Below are 17,292 nucleotides of genomic sequence, written 5' to 3'. Positions count from 1 at the left end.
TCAGGTTTTGAAATTCGTCTTTTTAATAAAAAGGCACCTATAAAACAGGTCAATACATTACAGGCAGCACAGATACCCAAAAACAAGCCTAAAAATTGTTTCAAATAAAAACCAATAAGATGTCTTCACATATTGTATTTATATATTTATATTTATATATATATTTATATAATGGTACAAAATGACTGGGGAAGTTTCTCCATGGGATGACAGAGAACAGGTCAGTCACCATTACCTCAACGTGAAAGCTAATTCCGGGTGTGTGATTATCTGACGTACTGAAAGATGTGGTTTCCCGGCGTTCGCTTCTGTGGAACTGGAAAAACATGGCGAAGTCACGGCTAAAACATGGGCAAGCCTTTGACTGTGATTAGGTGGAGCCAGTACACAGAACTCAAGCTGAGAAGCCGAGCAATAAACTACAAGACACGAGACTAGACACAGCTCACGGCAGCGGGCAACCGGCGGATGGCAAACCCTGCCCAGGTCTAACAAGGACTGGCTGTTCTTGAGCTTCCAGAGAAGCTCCTGCCTTATTGCTGTTCACAGACGCCCTCGGGAGCGGCGCCGGGGGCAGAGGGGCGTTAGGCAGCCCTTCTCCCCGTCGTTCAGCCATCGCAGCGGTAGGGGTAGGGCTGGCTGCAGGGCGGTGGGATTCTGCGGAAGAGCGCCGACTGCTCCTCCAAAGTCCCCAGCTCGGACCTAGCATTGGGATTTCCCTTTCGTATCCAGGGCTGCTGAGGCAAAAGGCTTTGCTGCTTACTCAGTTGTCATCGAAGGACAGGTCTTCCTCCTGCCGCCAGGCAGAGATAGCATCACGCTGCCCCGTCCCTGCGGGCGGGCAGCGGCGACCTCCCTAGCGCCGCACCCCAGGGTGCCGCAGCCCACGGCCACCAGCTGACACAGGGACCGTGCGCTGCTGACAGAGCGAGGACCGCAAGCCCCCGGCAACTCCTCAGTCGGGCTGGGTGCAAGGGACAACAGGGAAGGTGCGGACACGTGGAGATCTCGACCGGGCTACAACAACAGCTGTCTACAGACAAACAAAAAAACCTTCCGTATAGAAAATATTATGGCTTCAAATTGACCGGGACTAGCTGGTGGGTGATGGGCAAGGTTTGGGGCTGGCGTTGGTAGTTGGATGCTTATGAGAAACCACCAGCAGCCAACACCTGAAGTGCAGCCAAGAGAAGCCACAGCCTTTCAGGCAAGTCAAGCTTAGAAAGAGCTACATCTGTTTGAGCCACATCCTCCCACGTGAACCGCACACTCTGAAAGGATGGAGAATCCAACCAGCTAACATGTCAGGTCCAAAGCACGCTTCGTTAGCCTGGGCTGACGATTATTCCTCTGCTCCGACTGCCAAGGCAGGGACGAGCGCTTCTCTGCCATCTCGGAAAATGCTGCTCACTCACATCGTACCCAACAAAACCACACAAAGCAGGAGTCCAGAGCAAAATCCTTCCTCCAATCCAGACCCATGCTTCCCACCCAGTACCGCTCGCTACAGAACGCCCCAAGGCTTCAAGGTATTCCTAACCGGACTTTGTGGCTCCATCTTCTCACAGATCGGATCAGGACAGCCGCTGGGCTGACGTTTCAGCACCCGCCGGCCTTTCCGAACAGCTTGCAACGCGATAAAAAGCGTTGCCGTTCGCTCGCTGCTGGACAATCTCCCTTTCCGAAAGCCCCCTCCTCCCTGCGGTAGCGAGTAGGGAAAGGTGAGCTCTGTTACACGAGAGGTAGTACGCCAAGTCTGGCTCTGCAGAGAAAATCCTCCAACCGGTGTTCCCCTGGCAATCGCGTGCCCCGAGTTCACCGTCGGATACCCATAGGGTACACCACGCTGGAACGCGGTCCCCGCGGGGGTCCGGAGATACCGCGGTGCGTGCAGAAGCACACGCGTGTCACCCCACAGCCCCCCTCTGTGAGCAAACGCAGGAAAGACCACCGGTGCCACGTGCAGGAAGACCTTACGGAGCGGAGGATGGGGAGGGTGGAGCGCATCCAGAAGAGCCGGAGTTGTTCGACTGGCACGCTCCCGCCAGCCTAGGAACAGGGTGCTGCGACGCAACCTCGGCCTCTTCTGTCTGAAGCACGGGATGGCCGTGCTGCTGACGCGCAAGACAACTCGTACGCCGAGATGGAGCGTCACACACAGGGACAGGTCGTCTTCAACGGCTGGACCTCTATTGTGCAGCAGGGCAGGGCTGCTGCCGGGAGCTCAGGGCGAGACGGAGCTAAGGCTGCCTACGAAACTCCAGAGGAGGAGGACCGACAAGCACGAGGAAGACCTGGGAGAGCATTCAACGGCAGAGGTAGAGGGGGCGCGGTGCAGTCGCGGAGGGCGATGGATGGGTAAAGAACTGGTGTAGGAAGGCTGCAGAAGAGCAGGGTTCCCAGCTAGCCTCTCCCAGAAGCACGGGAACGCATCGCCTCGCTCATCTCGGAGCCTGCCTATCCCTAGGCACCTCACCGCCCTGCCCAAGGCGGGGGGACAGTGCGAACGGAGAAGAAGGGACTGGAGGTGACACGGCCAGTCGAGACCTTTGGGTCCAGCATATTATCGTCTGCCAAGCCCGGATCCTCGCTGCTACTCCAGCCGAGGGGCCGGCGTCCTCCCCGTCCCAGCCCACGGCAGCTCCGCCACGGAGCGGTGACGCGGCCTCCGCCCTGGCGGATGAGCACTGCTCCGGCAACGTTTCACCGGGGCCACAGCTCTGACCTCCCCGGCGGTCCTCAGTCGTCGGTTGTGTTGGTGTACTCGGCACAGCCTCCACAGGGGCCTAAGATCTGCGTGAAACTACACACCCCGCACATGCAAACCGTTCAGACGCGTGAACAACACAGGTTTGACACAGAGTCACTCTACAATGGGATCTCCCAATGCCCTGTGCACCCTGGGGGATCCTCCTGCCTCCCCCAGGGAGAGTTTTCAATCCTTGTACACTGTTGCCTTTAGCATGTTTCTTGTTTCTGGGTTTTTTTTTTTGTTTTTTTTTTAAAACATGTTTTGAGGCTTCTATTAAAACACAGAAATACAGAACAATTAAAAACCAGCACAAATTTTGCCTTTCCCAGCGACCTATTTACAGCTAGTTCCAAAAACCCTCTTGCACATTTTGGTTGCTTAAAAGGAAAAAAAAAAAAAAAAAAAACCACAAGAAAGAGGAAAAAAAAAAGGAAAAAAGAGAGAGATAAAAAAAGGGAAAGAAAAACGCTTGATGGAGGAAAACCATAAATGAAAACTTTACAGACTGCCACAGGGTCTGGATGCCCTTGGTCACCACGCAGCATTCCAAGTAACAGCCCCACTCTCCCAGCCCCTCCACCCTCCCCTTCCCCAAAAAAGAAAGGAAAAAGAAACCCAATTCACATCAAGTTTACTGCACATCTGGTTTTCTGTGTAGAGGCGAATCCGATACGAAAAGCATCCCACGTGGTGTCCTCCACCGGCGTCGGCCCCCAACCCTCCCCCGAAGAAAGGCTGAAAAAGGTTTGTACAGGCAGCCCCGTCCCCTCCCCACCCCTGAGCGGCAGCCGGGGTTAGAAGGGCAGGTTCGCCATGTTCCCCGGCCCGGGGATGTAACTCATCTGGCTGTCCAGGGAGACACTCCTCTGCCTCATCTGGTGTGTGACCATGAGGTTCTGCTGAGGCGGGGGCCCCATGAGAGAGCCCTGAGGTGACATCATGTGTCCCGTCTGAGCGTACATCTCCCCCGAGACAGACATGCTCCTCTGCTTGGCCTGCATCAGCATGAAATTCTGCTGGGCCATCAGGCTCTGCTGCGGAGACATCATGCCCTGGTGCATGCTGTTGCCCATCATGCCTTGCTGGGGCGGTATGCCTGTCCTGCCCAGCATGGGCACTTGTCCGGGATGGCACATGGGCATGCCGAGTCCCCTCTGCACGCCCTGCTGCCCGGGGAGGCTGGGGGCGTTCATGCCTGGCCGCACCGGGGGCTGCTCAGCCATCATGTTCTGCAGGTTCATGAGGTGGAGGTTGGAAGGCTGCGATTTGGGCGCTTGGCTGTCGCTCTTGGGGAAATACTGCAAGGTGCTGCTTGGCTTCTCTGACGGGATGATCCTGGACAGGTCAAACTCGGGGATACCCGTGGGCGTGGGGCGGATGACCTCGCTGAGCTCGGGGTCGTTCAGCACCGACGCCACCCCAGGAAGCACGGGCGGGTAGGGCTCACCGATCCGAGGAGGGATGTTCTTGCCCATCATGTGCTGCTGAGGGGGCATCTGGCTGGGCTGCTGGGAGGGAAGGTCCTCAGGCGGCAAGGGCATCCCCGGCGGGTAATGCTGCTGCATCCCAGGGCCGCCTCCCCCGCCGGGGGCCATGGGCATGCCTCCGGCAGGAGACGGCATGGCGTTGTGGGGCTGCTGCATGCGGGGGAACACGAGCTGGTTGGAAGGAATCATCTGCGAACTGTTGGGCACGGGGCCGCACTGCTGGTTCAACGAGTCCTGGGGCCCCGGGGGCAGCATCATGGGGTTCTGGGGGGGCACGCCCGCCCCTGGCGCACTCGGGTGCATAGGAATGTTGGAGCCCAGGGGGTTCGGGGAGGACATCATGGAGGTGGGGGGCGGTTCGTGGGAGAGGGGCTGCTGACCAGGCAGGTTCATTCCCATGGGACTCTGAGAGGATCCAGGCCCCACGGAGTTCAAGTGCAGTTGATTCGGCTGATTCCCCGTCACACCTAAGGAGGGCGAACAGAGAGAAGAGTTAACTCTGCCCACAGCCCTCTCAGGGCTGCAAAATCCACACCCTGGAAGCCTGCCGAGCGCCCCAGCTCAGAAAGCCCCGAGCACGGAGCGTGATGCTCAGTAAGCAGCCGCAAGGTGGGCTTGCGAAGAACCGACGTCAGGAAAAAGTGCCCCCGACTCGGGCTCCCCAGGCCCGCAAGCAAGAGAGCGCTATTCCAGCTTCATCCGGTCCCTCGCTAGATTGTAGTTCCTTACCGCCCTCCGATTTTAGAGTCCCGGCCGGCTCCGCGTGTTGGGACAGCCCTAGACCATGGTCTCGGCAGGGCTCTCAGCTGCCTGGAAGGCACCGAGGAGCGACTCTTCACCGCTGCCTGCCTGCAGGGTTAGCCACCCGGCAAGCTCCTGTGACCACATGGCCTCGGCGGCGAGGAGAAAAAATAAGGCAGAAGAGTCGGCAGCCCAACGCAGGTGCCGTCCGGGAGGGAGGACCGTGCTCATCAGTACAGCAGAGCGATCAGTGCCTGCGGAGGGGTTCGGGTTAGGAGGGAGCCAATGCATTTGCATGCCTGCGGTCAACCTAGGCGACTACTCAGCAGCGAGAGAGTCAAAAAGTTGGTTTTTCATTTTGAAAAATGCCAAAAATATTTATCAGACGCCTTTAAACCCCTAAATCGAGTGGTACAGCATGCTGGAATTCCCCTCCGGGCTGGTCACCAAGTGACGATAACACTCATTTGCCTAGCTGTCCTGATCAGTGCCACCAGCTAGCGGAGCATGTCTGCTGTCGCCTACAGAAATCAGAACTATGCTACAACACGGCCTTGCCGGTGCAGGCACCTGGGCTCCGCTCAAAGCAGCAGACTGCCAAACCCTGTTCAGTGTCCCCATCCCGCTGCACGAGAACGCAAGGGATCCGAGCAGCAGACCTCTGCCTGCAAGTCCTGGGCCTGAGACAACCCCAGAAGCCATGAAAACACAGGGCCAACACGTCCGCACAGGGTAGAGATAGTTCTGAAAACTTCCAGAGCTCACGCAAGAAGGGTGCCTCAAATGCCAGACTGGCTCACGTCCTTCCAGCCAGCACACCCAAGCTAGCAGCTGATGGACAGCCCGGGCACAGGACGGAGAAGTGAGCAGACCGCTCTGAACAAGGGCAAATTTAAGCAATCTGACATGGCAGTCGACAGGAAAACACAGTTTCTAATGCCTCCTCCACCTGGTGCCTCAGGCCTGCCGGCAGCCACAGGACGCCCCGACCCCTGGCAAGCCCCCGGAGCACGTACCTGACATGCTTCCAGGCGGGAGCATAGGCCTGTCCGGCAGCAGCTCATCATCAGAGGTGGCGATGGTTTTGATGGCATTGTGGTAAAGCGGTGTGGAGCTGGGCATGGCATACTTGGACATCTGGGACATCATCAGCGAGAGGGGGTTCTGGGAGGGGGATGGATCTGGAGAGGAAGTAAAAGGCATGTTGGGATTCATGGTGCTAGAGGTGTTACTGGCTGGCGCGGAATTGCTGCTCCGAGGCCCAGAGGGGAGAGAACCTGCAAGCAAGAGAGAGACCAGCTTAGTATCGCCCATGCACCGTGGCTTGCCCCCGTCAGACAGCAGCCCCGTCCCCTCCTTCCGACGGCAGCGACCAGAGGCGGCTGCAAGACACAGAGCTGGCGCAGCCTGGCACCCTCTGGACCGTCAGGCGGCTCGTGCGGAGACCCTGCTCCAGAAGAGTGATGGACTTCCCTTTCAAACTGCCCCCGACTGCCCGGCACAGACACATCTTTTGCCGCCTGTATCACAGAGCGCGAGCTGGGGTTGAAGTAAAAGCCGCTCTGTTCACCCCCCCCATGTACCTGAAAAGGCCCTGTTTGGACTCCTGGGAAAAAAAGACTCGCTCCACGAGACGTAAAGGCACACGCAGGCGCACGAGTGTCTCCCCGCTCCCGCAGGAGCGCGCGGGCTGGAGAAGAACACCGTCCACACACTCACCAAAACCAAGCACGCGCGCGCACTCGCACACAAGAGAGCCGGCATACCCTGGTCCAGTCCTCCCATGGAAGTAGACGAGTTCATGCTGAGGGTCTGCTTGCTCGGGTTGACCCCGGGGCTGGGCATGGTGGCTTTGGGAGAGGGCACCCAACCGGGGGAAGGAACAGCCATAGAAGGGGACTTCAGGCGGCTCGGTGAGCCAGTCGGAGACCGGACGTTAAGCGAGGAGCTCATCACCTGGGGGGACTTGAGGGGTCCAGACTGGTTTGAAGGTGGCATGCTGACCATCTGCGAGGGTGTCTGGGGGGACTTGAGGTTGGCAGAGGGGGAGGTGACCAGCGGCGAGTGCACCTGGCTGAGGGTGGGAGACTTGAGGTGACCCATGCTGGGGGAGTTCATCTGGCTGATGTTGATGGTGAGGTCAGAGGGCCGGCGGCCCAGCCCCCGGGAAGGTGCCGGGTGCATGTTGGCCAGGCTTCCCCCTTGCGCAGGAGCGGGGTTGGAGGCCGGAGGCAGAGGGATGTGGCTGAGCCTGGTGGTGCCGCCGATGCTCCCAACGGGCATGGTGCCCTGCTCAGGGCTGAACATGTCCGAGCCGCTGCCCATCTCCTGAGGCATGTTGGGGTAAGGCCCTTGCCCGCTCGAGAAGCCTTGCTGTCCTTGGTTGGGGAACTGAGAGGGAATCATCATTTTCTGGGCCCCCCCCAGCATTGCAGTGCCGTTGCCGTTCTGAGCCCTCGCCCTGGCCAGCTCCTCAGGGCTCATGCCCTGGTGGGCCATCATATCGGGGCCCCTCATCTTCTGCGACATCATCATCTGCTGCTGCGGAGTCATCTGGACGTTGAGGTTCATGTTCATGTTCATGTTGACATTCATGTTCATGTTGAGGTTGCCAGGGCCCATGGGCGCGTCCATGTCCCGAAGGCCCGACTGACTCATAGTGGGGCTCAGCATCCCCCGCGTGCCTGCAAAATCCATTCCCATCGGGGCGCTGCTCAGACTGTCCCCCGTTATCTGCCCTGCAAACATGGATGGATCCATCTGCCTGTGAGCCTGTATCATCCTCTCCATTTCCATGCCCTGGCTCATGGAGTTGCCGGACATCCCCATGGGCCTCTGCATTGCCACCGGGCGTTTCTCCATCAGCTGATGCCGCAGGATCTCCTCCCTGGCACGGGGATTCATGAACCTTTCAGGGTCCCCTTGCCCCGACGGGTAGGGCAGGGTGCCTTGCGGAAAGTTCCCGGGGCCTCCCATAGGAGGCATATCGTCGCTCCATCCCATGCCAGGTCTGACTGGCCTCTGCATGGCGTTCATGGGGCCGAGAGCATCCAAGGGCATGTTCTGCATCCCTCCGAAGCCAGAGACTCTCTGCATTTGGTTCCCAGGGAACCGTGGCCCTGGGAAGGGTGGCCCTCCCCGCAGCTGCATGGGGTCCTGCACATCTATGGGTCCCCGCAGCTGGCTGCCCATCCCTGGCGGCCACTGTTCTCCAGGCTTGCTGTGGTAGGGTGGCGGGGGCCCACGCATCATCATGCTCCCCATCGACTGCGGGATCATGATCTCCTGCATGGGCCGGCCGTGGATGCTGATCTGCTCCTCCTTCCGTCGCTTTTCCTCGTAGTACTCTTCCTGCAACTTCCTCCAGGCCACTTGCTCCGGTGTCAGGCTGTCCTGGTTCAGCCGCTGCATCATCATGTTCATCTGCTGCCCCATGTCAGCACCTGGGTGGTGGGGCACCTCGTGTTCCAGACCGGGCCCACCAAGGCTCTGGGTCTGGGAGATCATGGACTGCAGAGGCTCTTCATACTTCTTCATGCTGGCGGGGGGCACAGGGGGCTGGGCAGGGGCAGCCTGCGGCTGAGGGGCAGTCCCGCCCTCACCCGCATTTTGGCCAGACTTCATGAAGGGCTCGGCCTCCCCGCTGCGCAGCAGCAGACGCTCAATGTCCCGCAGGGTCTGCAGAGAGCGCTCTCGGTGCTCCAGCTGCTCCTTCGAGAGCCCTTCCGAGTTCAGGGGGTTCCTGGGGCCCAGGCCTGCCTGCCCATTCCCTGGCATCCCCGGGCCCGGGCCCTCCCCGAGGAGGCTGGAGCTGGACGTGGCAGAGGAGTCCACTTGCCCAGGCTGCATGGTGTTGGCAGAGGCGGTGGGCGTATTTGGGTGGTTACTTCCAGGCTGGTTGCCGCCGCTGTTGTTCCCCAAAGAGTTGGGAGTCAGATCTCTCCGGACATCTTCATTTGTCCCTTCCTGGGGCAGGCTGCTGGGCGCAGGCAAAGGTGTTTGACTGATGGTCTGCGGTGGAGGCGGAGGCTGCGGCGGGGGAGGCTGCGGCTGCGGCTGACTCGCTTGAGGTGCCGGTGGCTGGGACTGCGGAGTGTTGGCAGGAGGGGGGTTAATGGGAAGCGGCTCAGCGACCCCCAGCACTTTAGGAGCTGGCGCCTGGCAGAAAAAAGGAAAATAAATGTGAGCAGGGAAAACCCTGGTATTCTTCCCTGCACCCTGCAGGAGACCCCTCTGTCCCAGAAACATGCCCTGTGGCAGTTTGGTGTTGTTCCTTGTGGGGAAGCAGCAGGTCCTGTAAAGGCCCTGGAAAAGCACCCGGGTGTTCTGCCCACGTGGCTGCGAGGCCACGTCCTGTGCCCCATCCCAAACTTCTCACAGCTGACAGCAGCCAGGACTTGCTCCGAAGAGGTTCCGCAGCAAAGCAGCTTCCCACCCCACAGAAAGGGCGTTCTGACAACCCCTTTTTCCACAGCTGAGCCAAGAGCTGCGGGAGAAGGGCCGTGTCGGAAGGGCAGGGTCAGCAGTGAGCAGCACATGCCGACAGGAGCATCTGGTCCGTGGCTGGCATACCTGGTCTAGCTTTGCCCGTGGGACGTTCTGCTGATGGTAGGCCAGAATGGAGTCAGCTCGGCCCTGCAGGACAGCTTCCGCAGCTCTGTGGAGAGAGCACAAACCGCTCGAGACCAGGCGTTGTGCCGCATCCCACCCACCCCAGGTGCCACCTCTGCTCTTCAGTCCTGCGGGAAGAGGGAAATCTCTGGAGGTCGCCAAGAAGGGGGGATATTCTCAGAGTCCTCCCACCTGTCCCGCACAGGCCCCAGCGAGGTTCTCCAACTGATGATCGCTTGCCCTGGGATTTCCCTCTTCCCACATCCTGTGATGGGCACTCGGCTCTACCCTGGGCCTGCTGCCCTAAGGTGGCTGTCGCCAAGATGCTCTGGGATCTGCCCACTGAACCCGTCGCGTAGCAGAGCTCTCAAACTAAACAGCTGTGCTAAGACTCCACGGCTGAGACAGCGCAGGATGGAAAGGAGGGATCAAGGGGAGAACACCGAGCGTCACGCAGCACTCCCCATGGTACCCTTAGGTACTCCCAAATCCGACCAGCAGTCCGTACTGCTCTGGGTGAGGCTGTGTTGGACGCTGTCTAGAGGAACTTGACAGCGTGCATCGCAGGGCGGAGTGCTGGGCATCGCTGGGAGGAAGTGTGCGTTTAAGACAAAGTTTGCCCACCGGCAGTAGCTGCCAGCAAACGTCCTGAACCTCAGGGGGGACCCGCTCTGGGCAGCCAAAGCGACATGGGTCTGTCCAGCTCTCTGTACTCAAGCCAGCGCGCAGCAGGCAGGTGTGACAGGCTGGCCCTGTGCCAGCGCGGGACAGACGGGGTTTACTGCTTACGTGTTAGCAAGGTGCGTTGTAAAGACGTAAACAAACTGTGAAGGCTGCTTTCCCGTCCCGCCGCCTCCGCCTCCTGCGGCGTCTGACCGTAAGCCGGGGGCAGCACCATGAGGCACGCTGGAAGAACTGCTCTCGTTCAGGGTCGGCAGCGGGTTGGACCCTGGGCCAAGCTGCGAGGCCGTGGACATCGCAGGATCTGCTACATTACAATCTGCGGGAGGACAGGAGAGGAGCTGCCGCGGCCGGCCCGGCGGGACAGCCCGAGCCGCCCCCGCCGCCCGCACCGCGGGGAGGAACGGGCCGGCGGGAGGGGGCCGGGGCCGGGGCCGGCGGGAGCGGGCCGGGGCCGGGGCCGGGGCCGGGGCCGGCGGGAGGGAGCCGGGGCCGGCGGGAGCGGGCCGGGGCCGGGGCCGGCGGGAGGGGGCCGGGGCCGGGGCCGGCGGGAGGGGGCCGGGGCCGGGGCCGGCGGGAGGGGGCCGGGGCCGGGGCCGGGGCCCGGAGGGCCGCCGGCAGGTGGCAGCAGCCGCCCGCCCGTCCCCGCCGCCGCCGCCCGCTGCCCGGCCCGGGGCTCTCCGCCCCTCCCTACCCGCCGGCCGCGGGGCAAGCGGCGGTGCCCTCCGCCGGAGCGGTGACCGCTCCTCGTCGGCCGGAATTAGATAATATTCCTAACTAACAGCAAGGAGCGCCGCAGTTAGCGGGAGCAGCGGTGCCTGGCTCCCCAGGCGCCCCGCGCCCCCCCCGAGGCAGGCCGGCGCGCCCCCCCGCAGCCCCTCGCCGCGGACCCCCCGCAGACCTGCCGCCCGCCGCCGGCACAGCAGCGGTGAAAGAGAAGGGACGCGGCTGGAAACCTGGCAGCAGCACACAGCCGCTGCCGCCGGCCCCTGGACGCCATCCCTCCCCGAGGGCTGCGGGCTGCGCAGAGAAGCGCAAGGGAGCAACAGCCCGGAGGGGGAAGGCGGCGGGCACAAAGGCCACTCGACTTGGATTTTATCCACTTCCACGTTCGCCATCAGCTGTGGCCCTTGGGCCCCGCAGGACCTTGCTCGGTTCTCTCAAATAGTCTCCCTGTTGCAATTTGAAAGCAAACTGAATTCTAGCTACCAAAAAAAAAAAATAATAAAGTTTTGATGCTTTTGGAAAACAGGAGAGACCTACAGTTTGTTGCCCCAACCAGTACACACCTTGGCCAGCTCAGCCCTGCCTGAACTGCTGGGCAAGACCTCGAGAGCCTCTTTAGCCTCAGTTGCCTTTGAAGCACAGCTACAGAGAGCGGGTGGCTGGCCTGGCACAGGCTTCGCTGCTGCAACAAGGGCAATGCATGTCGCCTGGCCTGGCCGCCGCTATGACCGGGATAGGCATGCGTAACCAGATTTAAGCCGGGCACGCTGTCAAGATGGCAATTTTGCCGCTGGTGTGGCCAGAGCGATGTACAGCAGGGACATCCAAGCTCAACACCTTCCCCCTCCAGCATTGCGGCAGCATCTCCACAAAATAGGTGCCACAGCTCACCACATGGCCACAAACAATCCCACGGCACGACTGCCGACTCTGATGGCCCGCCATGCCGCCCACCCGGCTAAGTCAGCACACGCAGGCAAAGCTACGCCTGCCCTGCTGAGCTGCAGGAGGGAGCTGGCGTTATTCAAGCTTCTGAGCCGGTAAGGAGAGAGACACTCACTGTGTGCACTGCTGATGGGCTTGTCGTCTTCCTCGCTGTCCGGCCCAGAGCACCATTCGTCCCCACTGTACGGCTGCTTCCTCTCCAGCACACACCGCCGCTTGCTACGGGGAGCCACCTCACCTGCAAAAGGGACAGAGCCATCAGAAACGCTGCAGACACCCGGCAGAGGCTGGGAAGGCTGGGGCCCTGCCCAGCCGTGTGCTGCACGCTGGCACTGCCGACCCAGCCAGGACGCACTGGGCGAGGAGCCTTACACCAACATCCACTCAGCCCTGGGAAAGATCCTGAAGCAGCTGCTCGGTCTGGGCTCCTCGTCTTCGCAGCCAGACCTGGCGAGATGCTCCTGTGAGAGCTAGTGGTCCAGAACGAGATGCCTTTCTTACTGTCTGAAAGGAGCCTACAAACGCAGGACGTGTCCAACTGCTGTTCCAAACAGGAGAGCTTTGGGCATTAACCCTAAATTGAAAGGGTCTGAGATTTAGCACTTAAAACCTGAAAATGGAATGGGGGGGCATGTTCGCATCCATTGTAGGAAACAGAGACGGACTCTGCCCTTCACAGACACTAGTTGGGCAGGGGCCTTTATGCCCTCTGTAAACTTGATGCTCCCTCCATTTCTCAGATGGGGCTGATCCAGCCCAGAGAGGAAGTGGCTTGCCCAAAGGCACCCGGGGACTCGGGGAAAGGAATCCGACGCAGGATGGATAACTTGCAGCCCTGTGCTTTAATTCTAATATAACATTGTCTGGCCTCCCTTTTTCACATCATCTGGTGGTTCCCAGGCCACATTCACATGATCCATCAGCACGCTGCGGCAGGAACGTAGCAGATTTGGGCATTCCTGATCAAGCCATTTGAATAATTTTCCTGTGGAGGTCTAGGCTGCAAGACAGTACTGGGATAAAGCTACAAATGCTTATGATCGGTGGCATGCAGTAAGCCCCTAACGCAAGGGGGAGAAAGCTTTCCTGGGGGAGGAGGTCCGTTCAGGTAGGTTCTACCCTTTCTTCTGAGGCACAGCTTCAGCCTAAGCTAGGCAGGCAACTCAGCTTTGGCTGTGAAACCAAACGCCATGGGGCACGAGCCAGAAGAGCAGCTCTGCATTTGGGGAGTGTCAGGGACTAGAAGCTTGTCTCAACACTGTCGGCAGGCGAGTTTCTCTACCGCAGCCTGATCGCTACGGCAGCTGAGCGGAACAGTTTAATCACCAAGGTCGACCCGGCAGGAATGTGCACCCCGTTATCTCGGAGTACTCGTCCTCGACCCACACGCCCGGGCTCAAGGCCGCCTGGCGACATATGTGGTGGGGCTCGGACCCTCTAGAACTTCCAAGCACCGTCTAGTGACAGTACTGGGCATCCGCCCCACCGCCGAGTGGGAGGCAGGGGTAGGCAGAACAGTTACTGACTGTGCAGTAGGACAACCCTATAAAGGGGGAAACTAGACGGCGAGCGTGCTGGAACTTCCCCCCCCCCACCGGACTCTACGATACGTTGGACCGCGGGGTCCGCCGGGACCGCCCGAGCAGACGAACCGCTGTGTGATCTGTGGTGGTAGCTATTGCAACAGTCCCACCCTCTTGTTCCCTTTTTCACCTTTCTTTTTCTCTCTTTCTTTGCTTTTCTCTCCCATATCTATTTCTGGCCAAATAAAGGGACTTAGCATTTGACTCCATCTTGAGTCTTAATTCTGTTTCCGAGAATGTAACAGGAACGTAGCCACGATAACACACTGGAGTCAATCAGAAGTTAAGCCCAGCCACCCCCAGCCTCCCAGAATTATCTGAGGCCAGTTGGAAAGCAAGGGGGTTTAACCTCTGCCGATCGTTCAATCCAACAGCGGACTGTGACAGGGAGCGGGTGCGAGTCTCGGTTGGAACCAAGGGCACCGAGGGATCTCTCCTCTGACAACCCCCCGCAAGACGCTCGAGCGTCCCATGCGGCTGTTGAGCGCACAGCTTGGTGGCACGCAAGAGGCTACAGGGAAGGCTGGTGAGGACAGGGAAGCCAGAGGGTTTGGAAGCACTGACTCAGCCCTTTTCCAGAAGCCACGTGCTGTAACACAAGAGTCATCCATCGCTGACGAAACCACAGAACTGTTCAGACAGCGACCCTCGCAGCACCTCCTCGCTAACCACGACCGAGTGGTCGGGCAGCTCCAAGAACACCACAAAGGCAGCTCTTTGCCAACAGCAAGGAGACAGAAAACAACTTGACTGGGTCCCGAGCTGAAAGCCTGCATGTTGCAAAGCAGGGGTGTTTGGCACCGTTTCCGTGAACCGTGCTCTTCCTTAGCTGGCCTCGGTAGCCCGTGAAAACCAGGGTCCCAGATTCTCCGTGTAACAAAGGGTTTAGAGAATGAAACGTAAAGACGGTGCTCAGCCACCCCGGTCCCAAAACCGCAGATGGGACAAGCGGTGATGCAAAGACGGACAGGCAGCCAGGACAAGCCCAGGCAGAAGCTGTAGCACAGAAACCCAAGATGCTCACAGCTGCTCCCATCCCAGGTCCTGCCAGGACGCTTGGAGCAACAGCAAGGAGGACGTGCTGAGGCAAGGTTTAGGAGAGTATTACCTTTTGATTCTGCGTCCTGCGAAGGGGTGCTGGCTTCTCGCTGTTCTCCGGAGTCCACCGAGATGCTTCGTTCCCGTTTCACCTTGCCCTTCAAGGAGCTGAAGTTTGGGACAGTGTTCTGGCTGTTTTTCAGTCCAGAGTTGCCAGGGGAGATCTGAGTGGCCTTGCCGCCATGGCTGCCCGCCCCCACACCCTTAGAGCCCAGATTGCAGGTGGGTGCTTGGCTCACATTGTGGTGCTGGGCCGGGGCACCGCTGCTGCCTGCCTTGCCATGGCTGGGCAGTTTGTTGTCAGGGTGCATTGGATTGGCTAAAGCTTCCCACAGCGCCAGTGGAGGGAGCTCCCAGGCCCTTCGGTCAGAAACCTGCAAGAGAAGAGGGCAGCGAGTGAGCGTGGTGCCCCTCGCGTGGGCGCAGGCAACGGGCGCACTACCCAGGGCCGGGGCACGGGGCTGCGTGGTTGTCGGGCCAGACAAAGCCTGTGGCAAGGCACAACCCAGAGCCACCTGTGCCAGGAATTAGCCCGGGCCCCTTTGAGCAAAGGATCCTGCTCCGCAGCCAGCCGCATGCGCACAAGCAGCAAATTCCCACCCAGGCATGGCCGGCTTGCCAGGCGCGAGAGTCCTTGTTTCCAAGGCCATAACGAGAACGGGGTGCTCCACGCCAGCCCGGCCCTTTGGTGAGCAGAAGGATCCTTAGAGCTATTTTGCAGGTGTTCCCAGCACTCAGACAACTTTGTGACCCTGAACAGAAATCTGGCGGCCTGCTGGCATCAGGGACCCCCTTCTGCTGCTAAATCGGTTTCCTCTGCTCTGCAAAACACACAGGAGACAACTCAGCAGACAGAAAATGCTCTTGATGCAAGCCTGTAAGGGGAAAGCTGGGACGGGGCAGGGAAGGACTGTGAGGAGGAGGCGGTGGGTTGCCAGGCAAGGGCAGAGCTGGGAGTGGGGGCACTCGTCAGCTACGGGTATCCCTGTCTCTCCTGGGGGCCCGAGGGACCACGCCAGCTCCTGCTCCAAGGCCTAGGCTGGGGGAGCGTCCACTTGAGCGGCAGCTTCCAGCCCAGCAGGATGATGCAACGTGCCACGGGCCTGCCGGGACGGCAGGGTGAGGCTCTCCTGCTCCAGACCCAGCCCAGCTCTCTGAACAGGCCCGCAGGCTGAGGCAGAGCGTTTCAGGGGAGAGGCAGTTAGTTAGGGCAGAGCGCACAGGCTTCTGGGCTGGAGGACACGCAGGCAGCTGAGCAATGCTGCAGCAGCCCTCCTTGCAGATGTATTTGCCTTGGGAGGGTCTCTTAGGCTCGCGCTGGGATTCCTCCCCTCGGAGTTCTGCACGGGCGTTACAGATGACTGGGATGCAGCTCCATAGCACCTGAGAACATTGTGCGCTCTGGAGGGCTGCTACTAACCCTCAGTTCAACAGACAGCCCCGGTGACTGCAGGGTGCGTCCCTCCTGGCCTGCGAGTACCTCCTACTTGCAGCAAACAGCCCTCTTCAACATGGCACCGGCAGCGTACCACATCAGCCAGCCTCGCCTCCGGGGCTGCCGGAGCGGGCAGAGGACGTCCCTCACCTTCAGACACGGCTCTTACACGCCAACTCTTCCCAGCCTGAACCACGTTCCCTGCTAAGCCCTTGGAGGCAGTCCCAGCACAGAAAGATGCACATCCCCACGAGAACCGCTCCCCGCTTCCTTCGTCTGGGGGATGTAACTCCTCCTGCACGGGGGCCCCACGTTCCTCTGCTACAGCCTCCTCACTACCCCACAGCCAGGGACCCCGAACCTGCAGAGCCCCCCATTGCCTGTCACAGTCTTCTCTACTTCTGGGGGAGCAGGGGGGAAGGAGGGTAAACCATGTGTTCGTGGAAGTTGAGGTATTACTCTCTGTTTGCTTACATCTGCCGTGTGCTTTGCATGACGCCCCCACAATGCACTCAAGAACCTTTTCCGTGCCCAGGCAGAGAAATTTCCCAGCACACGGGGGTTACTGGGCCCGTGGTCTGCTCCTCCCATCTGGTCTGAGCAGGCCAGATGCTGCACACAGATTTCTTCTGCCACCCAGGGACAGGAAGCGCCGGCTCCAGACCAAACTCCGCATCTCTAAATAGCGCCGCAAGAGCTCAGCAACACTACACACACTGCTCCTGGCTTGCCGAAGGCGGGCCCGAAGACGTACCATCGGCAAAAGCCAAGTGCTCGCTCTGCGAGGGCAAAACGGCGTACCCAGAACAGCACATGCAAGCGGGGAGCAAAGCACACTTGGCAGACCCGTAATCCCCGAAGGACGGCGGTCGCCACAAGGAGCAGGCTGCAGCTTGCCATCCACTGCCGGCGAGTCCCTTGCCTCCTCGGCACCTGCCTCCCTGCGAGGCAAGGCCGAGCCGGTGGCTGGCTGGCACGCCGCGGCGCCCGACCGAGAGCAGCCTGCGCGAGCAGCGCTATCGCACGGCCCGCCCAGGCATTCCTCGCGAGTTAGTGGGATCGTTCGTGCACAGCTTGGCCTATTGCTGCTTCCTAACTAGCGAGTCGTTAGTCGCTCCCTCCTCCTCCACCTCCTCCCTACGCACCTCGGCGAGGGCTCTGCTCTAGCCTGGAGGAAGATGGTGAGCCACAGCGCTGATTAATTTTCACAGCACATAAGGGAGTTGCTAGCCC

At 60.1% G+C, this 17,292-nt stretch overlaps 1 protein-coding gene across 5 annotated transcripts in view; it reads right to left on the bottom strand.

Moving 5' to 3' along the window:
- BCL9L (BCL9 like) overlaps nucleotides 1-17,292 on the bottom strand; it is a 79,857-nt gene continuing 62,565 nt past the window's right edge. For 4 of the 5 annotated variants that reach the window (XM_064471061.1, XM_064471060.1, XM_064471062.1 and 1 more), the window contains 7 exons: nucleotides 14,635-14,998; nucleotides 12,059-12,181; nucleotides 10,381-10,591; nucleotides 9,553-9,637; nucleotides 6,747-9,138; nucleotides 5,997-6,257; nucleotides 1-4,706 (listed from right to left, as the gene is read on the bottom strand). In XM_064471061.1, the coding sequence (XP_064327131.1) occupies nucleotides 3,547-4,706; nucleotides 5,997-6,257; nucleotides 6,747-9,138; nucleotides 9,553-9,637; nucleotides 10,381-10,591; nucleotides 12,059-12,181; nucleotides 14,635-14,935 (4,533 nt within the window). In that variant the 5' untranslated portion in view covers nucleotides 14,936-14,998 and the 3' untranslated portion in view covers nucleotides 1-3,546. Of the gene's footprint in view, nucleotides 4,707-5,996; nucleotides 6,258-6,746; nucleotides 9,139-9,552; nucleotides 9,638-10,380; nucleotides 10,592-12,058; nucleotides 12,182-14,634; nucleotides 14,999-17,292 lie in introns of those variants that run through there. The other variant, XM_064471064.1, reaches the window with a different exon arrangement.

The sequence above is a fragment of the Phalacrocorax carbo genome, chromosome 21 (assembly GCF_963921805.1).
Source record: "Phalacrocorax carbo chromosome 21, bPhaCar2.1, whole genome shotgun sequence".
Classification (NCBI taxonomy): domain Eukaryota; kingdom Metazoa; phylum Chordata; class Aves; order Suliformes; family Phalacrocoracidae; genus Phalacrocorax; species Phalacrocorax carbo.
This window is presented reverse-complemented; position numbering and strand designations above follow the sequence as displayed.